Source organism: Periophthalmus magnuspinnatus, chromosome 3 (genome assembly GCF_009829125.3).
Source record: "Periophthalmus magnuspinnatus isolate fPerMag1 chromosome 3, fPerMag1.2.pri, whole genome shotgun sequence".
Lineage (NCBI taxonomy): Eukaryota > Metazoa > Chordata > Actinopteri > Gobiiformes > Gobiidae > Periophthalmus > Periophthalmus magnuspinnatus.
The window spans coordinates 10,891,084-10,909,184 of NC_047128.1; the positions used below are offsets into that span (position 1 = coordinate 10,891,084).

Genomic DNA, 18,101 nt, shown 5'->3' on the forward strand with positions numbered 1-18,101 from the left:
GTAAATATATTCCAAAATATATATTACTTAAGTAGAAATCCAAAGTAGCAGTTAAGAAATTTAGAGTAAAAAAGTATTTCGGAAAAGTACTGCTCTAGTAAGAGTAACCGAAAGAGTAAGTGTCCGGATATGACTAATTTATAATTAACGCAATTTGAAGGACAAAACATTAAAAACACAATCTGGTGTTTTCAAAGGACAGACACAAAATGAGACAAACTAAATCATATCTGAACAAGTGGTGCAAGAAACGCAAATGTTCAAATCATTTCATATTGGTTGACAATATGAAATGATAAAGCTCAAGTCACTGGTAGACTTAGTCTCAGTGAGCAGAGGAATCAAAACTCTTACTCAAGTACGAGTATTGTTACTAATTGTTACTCAAGTAGGAATAAAAGTATGCTGCTAGAAAAGTACTCTGAAAAATACAAGTTCTTTAAAAATGTTACTCAAGTAAATGTAACTGAGTAAACGTAACTGAGTACTACCCACTTCTATTTAGTATAAATGCACTGTTAATTAGAGGCCCACTGATAACTCTAAGACACACTTTTAATTCTTAAAATTGAAATACTGATTATAAAAGGACGTCCAAAAACAATGGATTTTGTTGTTGGAAGATTTAATACTGTTAGTTTTTTTCATTTTGCTGGGGCAGCAAACTATGTCAAATTTTAGATCAAAGATTTCTTGCAATTAATGACTGCATAAAGATGACACTTCTTCCAATGTATTATGAGATATAGACCAAATTTATTACATTACTTTTTAGTGACTGCTATGTGGACATCTATGGTGTGGTATGCTAGCTGCTTTAGCTCGTTGGTGTTCACTGCATTTACTCTATACACTGGTGCACATGTATTGCATCTGTACGGTTTATTATTGGGCAGTTTCTGTAGTTTAATGTTTAAATAAATACCTGCGCGTCTCTGAACTCAACCACCACATTCCCACTGCTCCACCGCGCCGCCATCTTCCCTCTGCCTCTGTAAACAAACGTCACGTGACATTAAAACTCAACCTGTCAAAAAATTTAAAGTCTCACTCTATTCCAGTCCTGTCTGACGCCTACTTAAATCTGACTAAATGCTGTTAAACATTGTGTACATCAATTTAGTTAACATTTGTCTCAATTAGCCTTAAAGACATACATACTTAACTAACTGACTAAATAAATACATAAATAAATGAATAAATACATCAAACAAAGTGAGACATCTTCGTAAATGTTTTCCTTCACGATTAACTCACGTGACTGTTGCATGTGTTCTGATTGGTCCGTCCTTCACAGTCTGCAGTCCAACATGGCGCCCTGCTTGGTGGAGCATGTTGTTGCTGATGCGGGAGCTTTTCTCAAGAAAGCACCTCTTCAGGTAAAATACATCCAGATTTTAGACTCTAAATAGTAAAATATAATGTACATGATTCTGTCCTGTTAATGTTGTCACGTGTCGCTTTTGGTAATAGTGTAGTAGCGAGATTGAGATGACATCAGGCCCCATCTGATCTTATTATCTAATACAACAATTATTTTAGTTCTATCTAAGATCAGTTCTGTAGCAGGTATTGTGAATTTGTATCAAAATTGATTTATTATAGTGTATAGTGTTTCTGTTTTTATTAGTCCAATACGAATTACATGTGTGATGTTAAAGAGCCCTCTATTTGGCCAAACAGGGCGCTGTTACATAATAATAACTACACTGTACTAGAGCTACAGTCGGCAGATGGTTCCTCTGGTGGCGCTCTCTCATCTGGTTCATCTTTATCCAGCCTATGGCACTTAAACATATTTTAATGAAACCAAAGGTATTTTAACATGTGTTGGGTGGGGGGTTGTCTGGTTGTGTTTATTGATGTGTTGGGGTTGGGTTGTTGGGCTGTGGTTGGGGTGGTTGGGTGGGTTTGGTGGGTGGGACTGATTTTAATGCACTGTAAAGCACTTTGTGTTACATTTTTCTTGTATGAAAAGCGCTTTATAATTAAAGTTTGTTGTTGTTGTTGACTAAATACATTCTTGTACAGTAACTAAAAAGGGAGCGTGGCAAAAGCTCTCACACCTATGACGTATCTCTATGTATCTGACCCAAACTGCACTCACAAGGCTACATCTGGAGGGGAGTTCATGCAAAAACACCTATTTATGCAGAAAAAAGTACTAGAATATAATGTATTTATATAAAGATAGATCAAACTTGTGAATTATGAGTTTAATTTGACTTTTTACTGATAAATGCCAAAAAATACCAAATCTTCAACTAACTAACTCACTCACTTCTACTTTCTGCTGTTCTATATATATCCTTTTAATCTAAATAACTACTAATGCAAATATTGGTTGACTAAGACCCCCGTCATAGAGTAAGTTACTCTATAGCAATACACTGTACATTCAATAAAATGTGTAAATATAGAATTTGTCTTCACTTTGATGCTTGTCTCAAATAGTAACTTCTATAATTGGACAATAAAAAATGGTTGTGTTTAATTCTGATGATCTATTGTTATAAAGTGCAAGGTGTATTTTTTCAAACAAGTTAAATTTTGTTTGATTTGCTTCTATACAATCAGCTTTTTTCTCTCTTTTTAGGAGATTGGTAAAAACATCTACACCCTGAAGGATGTTGTGGAGGAGATCAGGGACAAACCCACCAGGCGGAGTTTGGCCTTTCTGCCTTACGAGCTGAAGTTTAAGGACCCACTGCCTGAACACATACGGACAGGTACAACTGCACTTTAAACCAAATACCATCCAGTAGAGTAGAGGAAGAAGTACCTTTTCTTTTTTTCATGGTCGATATCGATTGTTTAGAATCCAGAGAATTCCAATGGCTGATAAGCTCTGCTGATGTTTTTGAGCTGATTTGTAAGGTCGATTTGGATTATTATTTTCCTCAAATTATATAACTTGGCTGTGGATAAGTCTGTAGTAAAGTCCTGTTTTAATAGAAGCGGGATAAGAAAACAGTGTAGTCACATTTTGTGCAGTGTCCTTATCACAGTAAAGTGTTCATATAAAGCTTTATGTCCATTCTTTAGACAGGTGTTAACCCAAACAAAATATTGGCCTGCGCTGGAGATTGAAGACTGATAGCCTATATGCTAAAAGGGCAAATATTGGTCAAACGATGTCTGTCGATCGCTAATTATAATTCAGTGAAATTGCATAACATATTTCAGTGTGACATTTTGGTCAAATATAAACTATTCACAATAAATGATGCAAATCAAGTGCTATTTTTCAAGTTGGTGCCAAAAAGCTGCAAATGATCTTACTACATAAAAAATGTAACATACATGTGATAATGTGTTTGGCCGTCTTCGTCTTTGAAAATGAAGTTAACGAGGCAAATGTATTATTATAGTGTGAATATTTGACCCTCTCATTCAAAGCTGTTAGAATGTCACATGTCCCGTGTTTTTGCTCAGATATTCTCATGTAAAGAATTATTTTGCTCATGTTTTGTTTTTTTAGTGACAGAGTTTTCCAAAAGGACTGGAGATTATGCAAGTTTGTCTGCCACCGATATCAAAGTCTTGGCTCTGACTTATCAGCTTGAGCTTGAACACGTCGGTTCCCAACACCTGAAGAAGGAACCAGACGTTAAGGTTAATTTTTTTTTTTTATCCATAGTTTTTACGGAACTAACAAAAGTTCTCATTCATTTTTTCCCATAGACCTTCCGAAAAAAAAAAAAAAAAGTGTATATATATATATATATATATATTTATTTGGTCAGGGCTAATCAGCATTGCGGTAATGACCACAACTACTATAATTTTATTTAAAATCTGTTTCTGAAACGTTATAAACCGCAAAGTTATTACAGCATTTTGCTGAATCTTGCATTTTAAATTTGCTTTTTGGTCTTAAAATGACTACATTATCGATATTAGTTAGCAAGTATCTGGTTAGCCTCTGTGATGGGTTTGAACTCTTAATATTTCCCCATCAACCAAAGCATGAACGCCCTTCGAGACAACTTGTGATTTTGGGCGTTACAAAAATAAAATGAATTGAATTGAATTTGAATTTTTCGAAAAACTATGGATCCGGAAGTAAATTTCCCATTAAATTTTCCCAGAGGTGGCGGTCACTGTTGAACTCCATTGTGCTTTTTAAGTAGTTGTGGGTGATATCACAAAATAAAACTGGATAGATAGTACTATGGTGCCTTTTCTGCAGCTCTAAGCTCAAACACAAGACATGTGGCGTGTATTTTTTCCCCATCCATTCCTCTTTTCGCACAGCCTCTGTCTTTGAGTGACAGGTGGTTATAGCCAGTCACTGTGTAAAATGATAGATTAAAGTAGTGTTCCAGACGCTTGCAGAATAGAATAGAAATAGCAACTAATCTCTGAGTTTTTTTCATGTAATGTAATGTTTTTAATTTCTTTGTTTTAGGTAAATATTCAGAGCACAAAACGTCACCCAGAGACACCAGTCAATGTTGCAGGGTTTCACTTTCCATCAAAGGTAATAAAAAGGAAAACATTTAATAAAAATATGTCATTCTAACCTCAACCTTTCAAATTAATTCCCACTTGTCCATTGCCTACGTAATATAGCAAATTAAATACTTTTATTTCTGCTTTTTCAGAAACCAAACAGTTCAAAAAATACCCCTTCTCACACTCGTACAAACTCATGTTCAGAGCCACAAACAGAGACAGAGCAGAATGAAGAATTCAACAGTTTTCATTTCTGGAGAGAGCCGCTGCCTTTGCTCAATGATGACCTGCTCAGCTTACTGGTGAGGACAATATTTATCCTGTATATATTCAGGGGTGGATACTCTCTGTCCTGTTAATGGTACTGTAATTGTGTAGATTTTTAAACCTGTACTTGAATTGTAATTGAGTCAAACTCAGACATGTAATTGTAATTAGATACATTTAAAATCATAGAAGTTACTGAGTACTGTACCATTCACAATCGTCCCAATCCACGGCTGTCTGTGCTTCTTTTTAAACCCACAAACAAACATAATGGCACTGGCTGCTCTGACTGGACAGACCTCAGAGTTGTTGTAGTATTTTTCATGTACTTTTACTTAAGCACAATTTTGGCAGTAGTTCGTTTACTTATAATTGAGTACATTTTTGTAACTTTTACTTGAATACAAATCTAAAATACTCTGGAGCCTGTCTGGTCTGTGACCTGTGTGGTTCTCAAGGAGCCAACAGTGTTAGTGGAATAACAGGACTTTTACACGTGTGTGGAGGAACATGTGGCTATTCAGGACCTGCTCCGCTTCAGGGAAATACAAGCTGTTTCTTCAGGAAAGATGTGGTTTTGATTTGCATCTGTGAGAGTTGAGTGAAAGTGCTGTTCTAACGCAGGGCTGTATTTAAGGGGACGTTTGTGACAGGTATTATTAGAGCACCTGTCTGACCAGTGTCCTCCTCGAACCAGTGCCTCCCTCGGACCAGTGTCCCCCTCAAACCAGTGGCCCTGTCTGACCAGTGGCTCTGTCTGACCAGTGCACTGCTGCTGTTAATATCGCTTCATGAATGTACATTTTGTGTAGTAAGTGCATTACACATGTGTAGAGCTGTCATGTGTCATTCATATTGTTCTAGATACATAATGATAATTCCATAGATAACCATAGTACTGAAGACTCAGCTGCATAAATGAGATGTAGGAGCAGGACACATCTGTGAACAAACAAACAGCCCTGTTTGTACAGAGAGTGGGTCAAATACAGTCTGGGCTTCTCTAATATGACTCCAGATGGCTCCATATATATGCATTTGATGTCAGTAAAAATAAAAATACTAATTTGCAATGTAGTTTTATAAAAAGTTAAGTCATTAATTGTTATTGACTAAATATTGGCATCCACCCAAGTCTGCTGCCTACTCATAAAAGTCACCACACACGACTGGCAGATTGTATTTATTTATTTATTTTATTTATCAGGAGCCAGTAATAGAGGATACAACAGAGACCAAACCAGAGAAGAAACCAACAGAAAAACCCACAGAATCTAAAAATAAAACATCAACAACAACAAACTGTGAAGAGTTCAACAGTTTCTACTTTTGGAGAGAACCGGCGCCTTTGTTTGATGAGGACCTGCTCAGTTTACTGGTGAGACTGAAGATTTCAACCCAAGCATGATTTAGTCACACTGATATTTCAACTGTATATGATAATTACATACAGAAATAAACCCAAGCTGATCAAGCTGATCATTGACGATTACACCCAAGCTGATCATTAACGATTATAGATTAAAATTCGATCATTTGCACAGATGGGGATTAATAGTCTCAAAATAATCCATGTCAATCTTACATTTTCAGAAGATTTTTTTTTTGCTGGTCTTTTTTGAACAGTTCCCTTTTATTTCCGTCATCAAAAACATGCCTAAAGAGATTTTAGATGTCATTCAGGCATGTTGAGTATTATAACGATCTCTCCTGGACCCGATTCAACATGTTTGTTTGTTTTTTTCAATGAAACTGAAAAAAAAAACATGTTAATACTTTGTTTTTGGTGAATATAACATTTTTAAAACAATAAAAGGTAACATAGTGATCTAAATATGTTATGTGTTAGCAGTTCATACCCCATAGAAGTAAACTACCCCCTCTTCAGTATAAATATTTGCAATGCAAATATTAACTCCCTTCTGTGCAACATATCATGATCATCTATAATGCACCCTATAATTGTGACCAATTTTATTAAAATGAAAAATGTATTATTTTATATACAGCTGTAAACGTTCAGGTTGTAGTAACTCATGTTTTCTTCCCAAACTTCTTATAAATGAATGTATGTTACTCTCAGTCGGACAGCGGTGTATCTGAGTCTAAACAGGACTCAACTCTCAGTGAAGACTCTGATGAAGACAAAGAGAATGAACCTCAGGAGGAGGAGGAGCAAGAAGAGGATGAAGAGGATCAAGATGGAGGAGGCTGGATCACTCCCAGTAACATCAAACAGGTCAAAATGGACACCGGAAACTGGAGCCAACCTGAAGATGTCACTGTGGGATGTCTCACTACTGACTTTGCTATGCAGGTAATAAACAGCTGTGAACCTTATATAATGTATATTTTACTTAAAATTGTATACCACACTGTTATAAACTAATAATAATTTCAGTTTAAATTCAGATTATTAACTTTTTAACTTTCCTTACTAAACCACTTGAATTATCCCATTCCTATTCAAATGTAGGAGTCAGAGCATTGTTTTAGGCTCGGCTATTTTACTTAAAAATTAGATTGTTGTTTTTGTTGTTTTTTTTCAAAAATTTACATTTTTGATTTGATTTTTGAGGTTTTTTTCTCTCCTCTCCATTAAAACTGTTGTGCAAACTACAGAAAATTGTCAAAACAAAAAATATGTATAATTGTTTTATTTGGGTTGCAGTGCAGTAAATACAAGCTCCTTTTGGTTAAAAATTAAAATGCTCACTTTTGTTGTGGGCTGTGAATAGAAAAGGCTTAAACACATTACAAAACTTATCATATTGGTATTGGTAATTGGGGAAAAGCTGATCTCAATTTTATGAATGAAATAAAACAAACTAATCCTCACAGTGTTGGGGCTCATTAAACATGAGGCTGATATGGGGCAAAAGATGTGACATTTCACAACATGTAATTTGACGTCACTGATTTCAGATCAGTCACCGCTGGCCCTGTACAAAACTCACTGATTTCAGATCAGTCAGTACTGGCCCTGTTTAAATCTGTTGGTTTTTTTGTGTTGTTGTTTTTTCTCCAGACATGGTTTTAGCAGATAAACAAAACATAGATTGAGTTTTTCTTTTTATTTCATAATATACCACATGATAAAACATTGGATTAACTAAAAATCATCCTTTACTAAACATTGACTAAACCATTATGAAACCAGGACTAAGGACCCAAAGACATCTCTACAAGTTCAAATTGATTTAACTTTAAATGTATTTTATTGTCAATACAATTCTCTGTACTTCCTCAGAATGTACTGATTCAGATTGGCCTCCATGTGCTGTCTGTGAATGGGATGGTGATCAAACAGGCTCGAAACTACATCCTCCGCTGCCACGCCTGCTTCAAGTCAGTATCCATGTCTGATTTCACTTTAAATCAAGAATAAATGTTGTATTTAATATAATGTGACTGAGTTTGTTCCACTTTAGGACGACGACTCACATGGAGAGAGTGTTCTGTCCTCACTGTGGGAATAAGACTCTGAAGAAGCTCGCTGTGACAGTGAACGAGGACGGGTCGATCCAGATGCACTTCTCCAGAAACCCCAAAGTGCTCAATCCCAAAGGCCTACGGGTAAAGAGGACTACAAGATAAAAATGCACTGTGCAACTTTATACCTCTTTATATCTCTACTCCATGGAGACGTTATTGCTGTGCCTGGAATGTTCCAGTGTTAGGCATTAGTTGTACCTCTGGTCCAGCAGTGGTTTCACAGTCAACTGGACAAAGTTTTTTAAATCAGGTTTTGGCTCCCATGCAGAAGTCTTTTTCAATGTGCCAACATTTGGATACTTAAGTGTAAGATGTTAAATCTCCATGGAGACAAGAAGGTGACACCTCCAGGCAATAAATATGTGTAATTTAATAAACGCTGGATGTTTAATGCTATACTGTGACACATTCCAGATAAAGTCATTTGCCAACACATGCAAATGCAAAGCCTGTTACGATAATTACAACTTATCGTCAATACATAATAGATGGAACAATTATTTTTGGGAGTCAGTATTCATCTTGGGGACTTGTACATGGAACTTTTATTTTTCTATTCCACAGTAAGATTTGATTGTTTTATTTATGTATCGCAGGTTATTTTTTTTAACATCACAGTTGTGTCAGAAGGGCTTTAAGTATTATCGTTTACTGTCTATATTTTCTTCAGCAATATATTGTACTTGAAAATGTGTTATGGTGACAGGCCTAGCAAACGCTTCAGCTGGAGCTGAACATGACGGATTCTTAAGAGTTTGTGAACTCACAAAAATCTCTAGAATTCATCTTACTGGCAGGGCTGGAAAATTTCAGTTGCTATTTTTTTTAAACGGTCTCCTATGTGACCTGCTTCCTTTTCACTATGTTTGTTGATTTTATGTGTTTTTTGTTTGTTTGAATGAAATGTAATTTAGATAAGGAAAACATTAACACTATACAATGTTGACATTATAATTTTAATGCCTCCTAAATCATGTATTTTTAACATTCAAATCTCTCTCTCCAGTACTCTCTGCCGTTGCCTCAGGGCGGTAAACATGGCGATAACCCTCACCTGGTGGAAGACCAGCGCTTCCCTCAGCAGAGACTCTCCCGAAAGGCACGGCAGAAAACGAACGTGTTTGACCCAGATTACATCGCGGGCTCCTCCCCCTTCAGCCAGAACGACATCTACAGCCGGGCTGCCGGTCTGAACCTGCGCGACAGCCAGAGCGGGGCGGGGCGCCGGAGAGCCAACCCCAATGCAGCAGGCAAGAAGTTTGTCAAGAAGTGAGCAATGTATTGGGACTTAAAAAATACTGTAATTCTTTAATCTATTGGCTGTTTTCAAAAACCTATATGGATTATTGCTGGGTTTAAAGTAGAGCTGTAGTTGACTAAAGACTTGTCCTACCAGGCCATCGGACTAAAAAGGGGCGTGGCTCTCAGAGCTCTCAAAACTGTTTATATATTTTTCTAATCTGGCCATGTATCTGACCAAAACTGCAGTCACAAGAGAATAACCGCACAGGAGTTCATGCAAAAACAAATATTTATGCAGAAAAGTAGAAAACTGTGTATTTATATCAAAACCAAGCATATTAAAATCACTTCTTTAGCTAACTCACTACATGCTGCTGTGGCAGCTGCTGCGGCTGCTGGTGCTGTCACTGTTGTCGTCCCATTTAATTCCCTAAAATCTAAATAAAATTATCCATCTTGGTCAACCAACATTTGTGTAAGGCTCATCAAACGAATAATCTAAAGGGCCATCATCTCTATATCAATAAATCAACTATACTTTTTATTTCCTCATCCTAATGTCCTTGTACAAGAGGATAAACAACTTGTTATCTGAAAATGAAATTAATGGTAAATTGTGTACCTTATATTTACAACATAATGTATTTTCCTGTAATGACGGTCAAGTGTGCAACCTGACACAATTGTGCTCTATATTACTATGATTAAAAAATATGAAATTATGTTGCTTCTGTAATTCTTCAATAAAAAATTATTCAAATTCTTGGCATTCATTTTGCGCAAATTCAAATAATACATGTTAGATTGCCAGGCCAGTTCATACATATTTATTAATTTACAAACATTAGTTAATACTATTAACATCAGGTCCCATTTATATAAATAGGACCTGATATAGGGGTGGGCAATATTAACAAATCGCATGTCTATAATATATTTTTTAGTGATTACAATAATTTTATATATAATATATATATATATATATTTATTTATATTTATATTTATATTTATTATTAAAAATATTAAATATTTTGCAAACCATTAAAATGTGCTAGAAAACCCATCCATTTTTTCTCCTTATCCAGGCCTGGTTTCAGGGCAGCTGTCTAAGCAGGGATTCCCAGACTTCCCACGCCCCAGACACTTCCTCCAGCTCCTTCGGTTGGATCCCAAGGCGTTTTCAGGCCAGCCAAGAGGCATAGTCCCTATGTGCTAAAACATGGCTTTAAATTATTTTGTTTAAGGTGGCACTTTCGGTTAAGTGGGTATGCCATTAATTTCAATGGACAATTTCAAAACAGCTAAAATCTGATATAAAGTGGAGTTGATTTGTGAAAGATGTGGAAAATGTTCATGTGACCAACAAGTCAACACTGCAGTGATTCTCTGGAGGCCTTAAAACAGCTCTGTAGTCCCTATAGAATTAATTTGCTGTCAAGATCGACACCCTGTACAAAATAATATAACCCAAGTGACGATGGCGGTGCTCACGGCTGTACAAAATAAATGTAATTGAAGTTTTAATGTTTTGGTTGAGGTTCAAGTTTTACAAAAAAAAAACACAAAACTGCAGGAATTTCACCGATTTATATACCCCATTTCATCAACTCTCTTTTGAGTAACAGTTTTATAACAATGTCATCAACACTTTAATTAAGAAACTTCAAAATAACAATGTAAATACACACCTGTAGTATCTGGTATAGAACATATACAAGTGCAGTCTCAATATGCCAAAGAAATATTTCAGATAAGTCTTTACTTCAATAATTCCTCTATGTCATCATCTAGTTCCTCCTCTGTTTTTAGAGCATCTGAAGGACCTGATAAACCAGGGTCAGGACCTAGGATCTCCTCCAGAGTGGGGTCCAAGTTTAGACTAGGATTTTGGTCTGGTTTAGTATCTGGTTTAGGGTCTAGAGCAGGTTCAGGGTCTGGTTTAGGGTCTAGAGCAGGTTTCGGACCATCTGGTTTGTGATCCTGGACTTGTGGGTCTAGATTGAGACTTCCCAGGTCTGTGCTGAGGTCCAGGTCTGGTAACAGAGGATCTATGAGGTCTGGAGTCTCTTTTTTGGGTAAAACAAAGTCCAAAGGTTCAATGATGGAGGAGATGTCGATCCTGCCCAAGTTACCGTATTTGTACAGCTGAGTGGGAGGGACACCTGAGAGAGAAAAAGGGAGGTAAAGGATCATTAGAAAATCTATAATATAAATGGATTATATATACATATACATATTATATACATATACATGTTGTTACAGCTCTGTCAGTAAAAGCATGTAGTTTAGAGCAGAGTTCAGACTTTGGTGGAAAAATTATGTTCAGGAATTTAATATCAAAAATGAAAATATTTGCATTTAAATGTTTAAATAAAGGCAGATAACCGATGCGCTTACAAGTGCAGGAGCTCAGTTTTACCTACGATACAGAGGCTCTAAATTGTGGAGCCAATTTTTACATTTGGCTCATGATGGCATATCAGAAATGTAATTTAAAATAGGTTTAAGGAAATGTTTGATATTTCAGGGTAATGTTTAATAATCTTTCAATTGTTGGTTGCTTTACTGAATTTTAATCCATGTTGACATTCACATTTTAAGTTGTGTAAATGTATTCAAAGCATGGCTAAAATGTTCAAATGTACGTATTCATAAGGTGGCGGCTTTAATATAAGCCTTTTGGGGTTTTTTGCCTCTTCCTGCACCTGTTTTTTGTGTCATTTTACTCTCCTTTTATACTGTGTCCTTTTTATGTTTATTATATATAAGTGCTAAATATATAAATCAATCAATAAAAAATATTCCTTTTATGTCATATGTTGGAATTTTAGAGCCAACGGAACATCTCCACAGAAACAAGCAGCAAATTTACTAAACAAATGTAATCAAATAAAACAGTATTCATACCGAGAATGAGGGCAAGTTGATTTGGGGGGAACAGTGTTTGGAGGCAGCGGTTCAGAAATGGCAGCAGATCTTCAGCAAACGCAGAACAAAACTGAATAAACAGCGCCCTCTCTCTGTCACTGAAGGCAGTCTGCTCGGCACGGTGGAACACTACAATCTGACGGGTCACCTGACAAAAACAGGGAAGAGGAGGTGATTTAACACATCATCTAAATGTTTACAGTTATCCCAAAAACTCTAACATTACAATTCCAGCTTCTTTTTTATCCGTTTATGTCACATCAACATTACTATCATTCAATTTGATGAAGCTGGTGACATACTAGGTGGATGCTGAACTATTAATAGGTGAATGAAGTAATTAAGAATCATGCTGTTGTTCGTTAATTAGAGATGGACCAATACTGGTATCAAATATTCAATCTAGGCGAAAAGTGGAACGTCTCATTATGTCTAAACTTTTATTCATAAGCTGTTCAGTTGTGATGTGAAGGAGAAATAACAGACACATACAGTGGCTTGCAAAAGTATTCATCCCCCTGAAACCACAAATTTAAATACATTTTCTCAGCATTTCATGTGAATGAGCAAAACAAAATGGCACACAAGTGTGAAGTGGAAGGAAATATTTTACAAGATTTCCAAATAAAAAAAAATAAATAAAAAAAACCTTAAAAAGTGCAGCGTGCAAAAGTATTCAACCCCTTTTTTCTTAAACGCAACCAGTTGCTTTTAGAAGTTGCCTGATGATTTCGGAAAGATTGAATGTTGACCTCAACACTGAAAAGAGTCCACCTGTGTGTAATCTTGTCTCAGTATAAATGCAGCTGTGCTGTGAAGGCCACAGAAGTTTGTTAAGAGAGTGTTGGGGATCAAACCACAAAATGAAGTCAAAGGAGCCCACCAAACAGGTCAGAGAAAAAGTTGGGGTGAAGTTTTAAGCGGGGCTTGGGTCTAAAAAGATTTCCCAAGCGTTGAACATCTCAAGGAGCTCTGTTCAATCCATCATCCGGAAATGGAAAGAGTATGCAACTACAAACCTACCCATACATGGCTGTTCACCAAAACTTACAGAACGAACAAGAAGAGCACTCATCAGAGTTTCAGCCAGGAGGCCCATGGTGACTCTGGAAGAGCTGCAGAGATCCACAGCTCAAGTGGGGGAATCCATTCACAGGACAACTATTAGTTGTGCACTCTGTTTTTTATGGAATAGTGGCAAGAAGAAAGCCATTGTTGAAAACCATCCATAAGAATGAAGAAGAAAGTCGCTTAAAGTTCGCTACAAGTCATTTGGAGGACACAGCCAACATGTGGCAGAAGGTGCTCTGGTCTGATGAGACCAAAATCGAACTTTTTGGCCTAAATGCAAAATGCTACATGTGGAGGAAAACTCCAGACTCAGAGTTGATGGGAAGATGGATGGAGTTAAATACAGGGCAATCTTGGAGTCTGCAAAAGACTTGAGACTGGGGCGGAGGTTCACCTTCCAACAGGACAACGATCCTAAACATAAAGCCAAAGTGACATTGACTGGGCCATGATAACACATGAATATGTTTTGCTTTAAACCATTCCAAGTCCGGACCTAAATCCAATGAGAATCTGTGGCAAGATCTGAAAGCTGCAGTTCACAAACGGTCTCCATCAAATCTGACAGAGCTTGAACTGTTTTGCCAGGAAGAATGGGCAAACATTTCAGCCTGTGTGCAAAGCTGGTAGAGACATACCCCAAAAGACTTGCAGCTGTAATTGCAGCAAAAGGCGGTTCCACAAAGTATTGACTTAGGGGGGCTGAATAGTTTTGCATGCTGCACTTTTTAGTTTTTGGGTTTGTTTTTTTTTATCTGGAAATGATGTAGAAGTTCTTTCTACTTCACCCTTATGTACCATTTTGTGTTACTTATTCACATAAAATGCAAATTAAAAAAAGATTTAAATTTGTGTTTGTGACTTGACAAAATCTGAAAAAAGGGGGTGAATACTTTTGCAAACCACTGTAACAGTATTGGATCTCTTGTGTCGTAAGGTAACTGTGTTTTAAGGAAATAAGTGTCATTTTCAGTCCCTATAATAATTAATAGCAAGCATCAACAGATACTTAAAGTTAAAGTATCAATATTGGTATCGAAACTGAAAAAGCTGGTTGGGTGCATCCCTACTGGTAATGGTGTCAATAATTGTGAAAAAACATAAAATTATGTTTCTTCAAATATTCTAATACTAAAAATGTATGTTGTGACATTTTGTGACCTAGGTGAAATGCAATATTATTTGAAATAAATAAAATGCATTTTTAGACAATATTGTATTTTGGCATTATTAAAACAAGAAACAATAATTCAGATAATTGAAGTTATTAAATGTATTTACTCATAAAGGAGGGATACATGGGAGGATGAGACAAAGCTTAAGGGGTACTAGAGAAAAAGAGTTGGGAGCCAGTGCCTGCCCTATAACAATGTACATGGCCAGTTAAAAATTGTATCTCTTACCAGTTTGAGTGCATCCTCCAGTGTTGTTGTCACGTCTTGGGCCAGCCCTAGGGGGCAGCAGAGCCTCAGGTCATTGAACGCAGTGAGGATGTGATTTAGAAAACATGCTAAAGGCTCAAAGTCCAGGAGACACATAGGAGGCTGCAGTGTCCCGGGCTGAGCTGTCTGCTGCACCGGAGGAATCGTGCCCCCAAGAACCGAAGGCAGAGAGATCAAGGTGTACAAATTCATATCCTCTTCAAACTTCTCCACTGCTTCTTTCAGTGATTTACGAAAACTTTCAGCTGCTACCCTCTGAAAAAGTGGAGGCAACAATCCCCGAAAATCTGCTCCCACTCTGCTAAACGATAAACCGAAATACATACACTGGCCTAGCAAGGAGTCGAGTCTGCTACCTACCCCTCTATCCAAATCTCGCTCTAAAGTTGCCATAAATTCAGACACTTTTTGCACCACCCAACCGTGAAATATTGCAGGTTCATTCACCGTCGCTTGTCCACCAATAGGAAGCACTAAGGGGTCCTCGTCTGAAAATATAGCACGATACTGAGTGATGATATCAAATAGGTGGACTCTGCATGCTTCTATGGTTTTAGTGATGTGGAAATAGGGGTCTTCTTCGGGTATTGCAGACAGGATAGAGTTGAGCCAGGTGCTGCGAGCTTGGAGGAATTTGACGCGTAGTTCGGCCTCTGTGAATACATCCATACGGCGCAGGAAGCCGATGACCCGCAGACACGCCGGAAGCTGGGAGTTGCTGCGGAGCTGTTGTAGGAGCTGGTTTAACATGAGCTGAGTGGACTGACGCACCTCATGAACTATACCCTGCATAGAGGGACAAAGGAGGAACAAACAGTTAGATTATGATTTGTAAGCAAGTGTCACAATACAAACATTTCAAACTGGGGTGGCAATGGCTCATTTGTCTACCTGGGGCCAAGTTCTGTCGCTGTGTCCTTAGGCAAGACTGCTTAGTGTGTGTGTGTGTGTGTGTGTGTGGGGGGGGGGGGGGGGGGGGGGGGGGGTGTGGGTGTGTGTGTGGAAGGGGGCTGTTGGTGCAGATTTACAGTCGCACATCTGCCAGTCTACCCCAGGGTACCTGTGACTACAATTTGTAACTATAACAGGTGTGGAGGAAATGAATAATGACTACTGTTTAGCGCTTTCATAAGAGCAATACAGGTGTGTACCAATTTAGATTTTTAGACAGTTTCAACACAAAATAAAACATTCATTAAAGTTAATATGTGGTCCTATATTAGTACTATTAGAGCTCAAGACCATTCTGAATTTGTTCAGGAAATTATCAGATGAGCATTTAGTTTCAATACCACTTTTAGTGCCAGTTACTATCTCATTTTCAATACTTTTGATAACCTTAACTGAAGCTTTTAAAGAGTGTCTATTTACTGACAACATGTTTATTTACTGACAACATGACTTTGCCCCCCTCACCTGTATGACAGGCAGAGAGGAGTGCTTCTTGTCCAGTCTCTTCACGTACGCGGCGAGCTCCAAAGCCTCCTCATAGTAACTGTTCCTCACACAGGTGTCCATGAGCTGAGGGATCTCCAGCACCTCCAGGATCTCTGTGTGTCTGTTCAGGGTCAAACTGTTCATACGACGACTGGCTCCAATCTGCTCCGCCTCCTTCATGAAGACTCTGGAAAACACACAACCAAATAGAGTCAGGGGAGGATGGGGGTAAAGAGGGAACATACTAACTTTCCCAGACTAATTTTAATTTCCATGGAAGGTGACCTGCCATCTCCAAAAAAAAAAAAAAAAAAAAGATTCAAAGGTAAATATATATCCAGGTTTGCAGTAATTGCAAGTTGATTTAGCCAAAGATGTACAGAATTTCTGTACAGTGGATATTTTGGCTTTGGACTGGCACAAAGTGCACTAGCTTGTGCAGTTATATTTATGTAAACGAACCGTATGTAGGTTTGCCAGTGCTTTAATCGGCAGATAGAGGACACATACAAGGTCTCATTCTCAATATATGGACAGGCCTCATGTGAAGGTTCAGAACCTCCAGAATTCACTCACTAAGCTGCAAAGGCTGCACAAGCACTGATTCATAATTGGCTGTAGGTGCTGGGATTTAGGTAGTGACCATTCACATCAGAGAGTCGTTTAAGGTTTAAACCAACTGGATTTCTGCATTGAAACGGAACATGAGGCTTAATCTGCTTTCCGATTAGATAATCATCTTGAGAACCAAATCATAAAATTATAACATAAACAACTTGGACATCATCATCAATAGTTACCAGTAAAATCTAGATCTGATTTGATCATGTTCACCTTATATTTGGGGCACAGATGTTATGTTTATGAAATTTAAAATGAAAATGCTGCACACAGTGCCGTTAAGGGCCTGGTTATTTAATACATTTCATGTTCAAATCATTATAACTACTTCACCGTCCCCTAATCCCTTCGTCCACCGACCTGCATTTCTCCCCGAAGCGGGGCAGGGTGTCTAGCAGGTGGGACACGCTGCTTTCCACCCGCCCGAAGTCCCGGTAGATGTGGTGGGTGCAGTCCGCCGTCCGGATGAAGGTCTGGTAGTTGGAGAAGGCGAGCTCCCGGGTCTGCTGCAGGATCTGTGCCCGCTCCTCGGCCAGTCTCTCCGGCTCTCGTCGCAGCTTCTCTACGCCGAAGGAGCTCAGTTCCGACAGATACGTGGCAAAGTCCGGGTTGTCCCTCCAACTCTCCGGGAAACTGTCTTTAAAAACAGACGCAAGGATGCTCTCGTCCTCCACGTCAACTACTGCCACTGTAGCCATGTTGGATTAGTTTTTACCTCTTTTTCCTTAATTTATTCCACCTAAACATGAAAATAAGAAATTAAAATTGTGCAGTAAGTAATCACGTAAAAGATCCATGTCGTTCTACGTTGTAATTAGCATGTTATAAAGTAAAAATCTGATAAATTGGTGTAAAAAATGTCACCTTAGCAAACACTTCCTGCATTTTTAGCCACGTCTTCTTTGGTAGCATTAGTGCTGGAGGTGCTGCCACCAATTGGACAGTGGTGTTTAGTGGATAAAAATGTAAATGTTATGATAAAATGAATTCATTTTTAAACATGGTGTATAATATATATATATATATATATATATATATATATATATATATATATATATATATATATATATATATATATATATATACACATATACATACACACACACACAATGTTTATGATCAATTTCTTTCTAAACACAT

The 18,101-nt window shown here is 37.6% G+C and overlaps 3 protein-coding genes across 5 annotated transcripts in view; 1 reads left to right on the top strand and 2 right to left on the bottom strand.

The window, feature by feature from the left end:
- The window catches only part of wdr59 (WD repeat domain 59), a 29,083-nt gene extending 28,089 nt beyond the window's left edge, over window positions 1-994 (bottom strand). The window contains exon 1 of one of the 3 annotated variants that reach the window (XM_055230333.1): window positions 926-994. In XM_055230333.1, the coding sequence (XP_055086308.1) occupies window positions 926-979 (54 nt within the window). In that variant the 5' untranslated portion in view covers window positions 980-994. The remainder of the gene's footprint in view (window positions 1-925) is intronic. The other 2 variants (XM_033991728.2, XM_033991729.2) reach the window with 2 other exon arrangements.
- Window positions 995-1,306: 312 nt separating this feature from the next.
- Window positions 1,307-10,219, top strand: nob1 (NIN1 (RPN12) binding protein 1 homolog). The gene is made up of 10 exons (XM_033991731.2): window positions 1,307-1,379; window positions 2,597-2,729; window positions 3,482-3,615; window positions 4,412-4,483; window positions 4,608-4,760; window positions 5,933-6,103; window positions 6,809-7,042; window positions 7,976-8,073; window positions 8,157-8,301; window positions 9,227-10,219. The coding sequence occupies exons 1-10, from the start codon at window positions 1,311-1,313 to the stop codon at window positions 9,491-9,493; spliced, it is 1,476 nt and encodes a 491-aa protein (XP_033847622.1). The 5' UTR covers window positions 1,307-1,310; the 3' UTR covers window positions 9,494-10,219.
- An 812-nt stretch (window positions 10,220-11,031) lies between these two features.
- cog8 (component of oligomeric golgi complex 8) lies at window positions 11,032-17,886 on the bottom strand. Its single transcript, XM_033991730.2, has 6 exons — window positions 17,826-17,886; window positions 17,322-17,700; window positions 16,320-16,527; window positions 14,865-15,689; window positions 12,370-12,538; window positions 11,032-11,624 (listed from the first exon to the last, which is right to left on the bottom strand). Exons 2-6 carry the CDS (start codon window positions 17,657-17,659, stop codon window positions 11,221-11,223), a joined length of 1,944 nt encoding a protein of 647 aa, XP_033847621.1. The 5' UTR covers window positions 17,660-17,700; window positions 17,826-17,886; the 3' UTR covers window positions 11,032-11,220.
- Between the last annotated feature and the right edge of the window lie 215 nt (window positions 17,887-18,101).